Source organism: Lepus europaeus, chromosome 10, assembly GCF_033115175.1.
Source record: "Lepus europaeus isolate LE1 chromosome 10, mLepTim1.pri, whole genome shotgun sequence".
In the NCBI taxonomy this organism is placed as follows: domain Eukaryota; kingdom Metazoa; phylum Chordata; class Mammalia; order Lagomorpha; family Leporidae; genus Lepus; species Lepus europaeus.
The window spans coordinates 26,652,605-26,653,828 of record NC_084836.1 but is presented as its reverse complement, the minus strand read 5'-3'; the positions used below and the strand labels follow the sequence as shown (position 1 = coordinate 26,653,828).

The 1,224-nt window shown below is 51.7% G+C and overlaps 1 protein-coding gene across 1 annotated transcript; it reads left to right on the top strand.

Annotated features, from left to right (window-relative positions):
• The first annotated feature begins 511 nt into the window (after nucleotides 1–511).
• LOC133767592 (phosphopantothenate--cysteine ligase-like) lies at nucleotides 512–1,007 on the top strand. Its single transcript, XM_062202025.1, has one exon. It carries the CDS (start codon nucleotides 594–596, stop codon nucleotides 1,005–1,007), a length of 414 nt encoding a protein of 137 aa, XP_062058009.1. The 5' UTR covers nucleotides 512–593.
• The last annotated feature ends 217 nt before the right edge of the window (nucleotides 1,008–1,224 follow it).

Below are 1,224 nucleotides of genomic sequence, written 5' to 3'. Positions count from 1 at the left end.
CAAAGATGTTGTGACCAGAGCCTCACAGGAATCTAACACTGCATCACTCTAGGAGAGATGGCTCAGTGTTCACTAATTCGATTCGGTGCTGGCGGCAACTTCCTGGGCCATGACTATTGTGAATGAGACTCATACGAGAGAGGGAGCATCCGAGGAGGACCTGGGGGCACGCCTTCAAGTAATGCACGTTGACAGTGGGGCGTGATGGGGACGGGAGGAGGACTGTCACTCTAGTGTGTCGTTTATGGAGTTAAAGGGGGCCTTTGCTGAGGAGTCCCCAGCAGGCCACGCTTTTTCCATTCCTGGGGACACCACGCCTTCTCTCGACTTCTACTCTAAACCAGAATAGACGGATGGCCCAAAAAGGATGTGCTTGCCAGGTTCCCTTGACCTGTCGGTGCTCTACCATGGGCGGAGGTTATGATCCACTCTGTGGCCCTGTTCCTGTACCGGGCCAGCTCCCTCTTGCCCTTCGCCCACCGCTCCCTGCCCTAGGCCGGGCGCCTTTCTGGCAGTAGAGTTGCCCACTTTGGCAGTTCTGTGCATCTGTTGCAGGCTGCAGCCCGGGCACTCAATCGCTAGGCTCTTCTGCCATGTTTCACCTGGCTGCGGCCAGGTTGCATTCCTATGTTTCTGTCTCTGAAATGCCACAACACAAGATCCAGGCATCGGGGGGCGCCCTGCAGACAGCAACGATGGTGCCCGAAACACTTCCTCCTTTCATGTCAGAGTGGGCTCCCAGAGCACCTGCTGTTTCCTTTAGATTGGGGACTGACCTCTGCGTCGTAATTAATCACGCTGGGAGTGCTTTGCAAGTTTATGGACTTGAAGCGGTGGTGACTATTGTCCTTGAGCCACGGCGCTCCTTTGTGGTTCCTGTAACCAGGGACTCAGAAGCCAAATTGTTGCCATCAGAGGAAGAAGTAGAAAAAGGCACAGCAATAGAAGAGAAGATCGCGGGTAACCTTCAGGCTCAACAGACAGCTTTTGTAAGTGACAAAAACTGAAAAAGCCCTTTAGAGGATCAAAAATTATTCACTGGACCAAGGCTCTTACAGCTAGTGAGAACTAGAATAAATCCTTTGTTTTCATAAAGACAGGGAAAAATGAAAGGAAGAGGAAAAACGGGTGTGCAGGCAAATACGATTTGGCATTTGTCTTTCATGACGGAACGCTGACTCGCTCAGCTGAATCTTGCCTTGACGTTGAAATTGAAGACTAGAC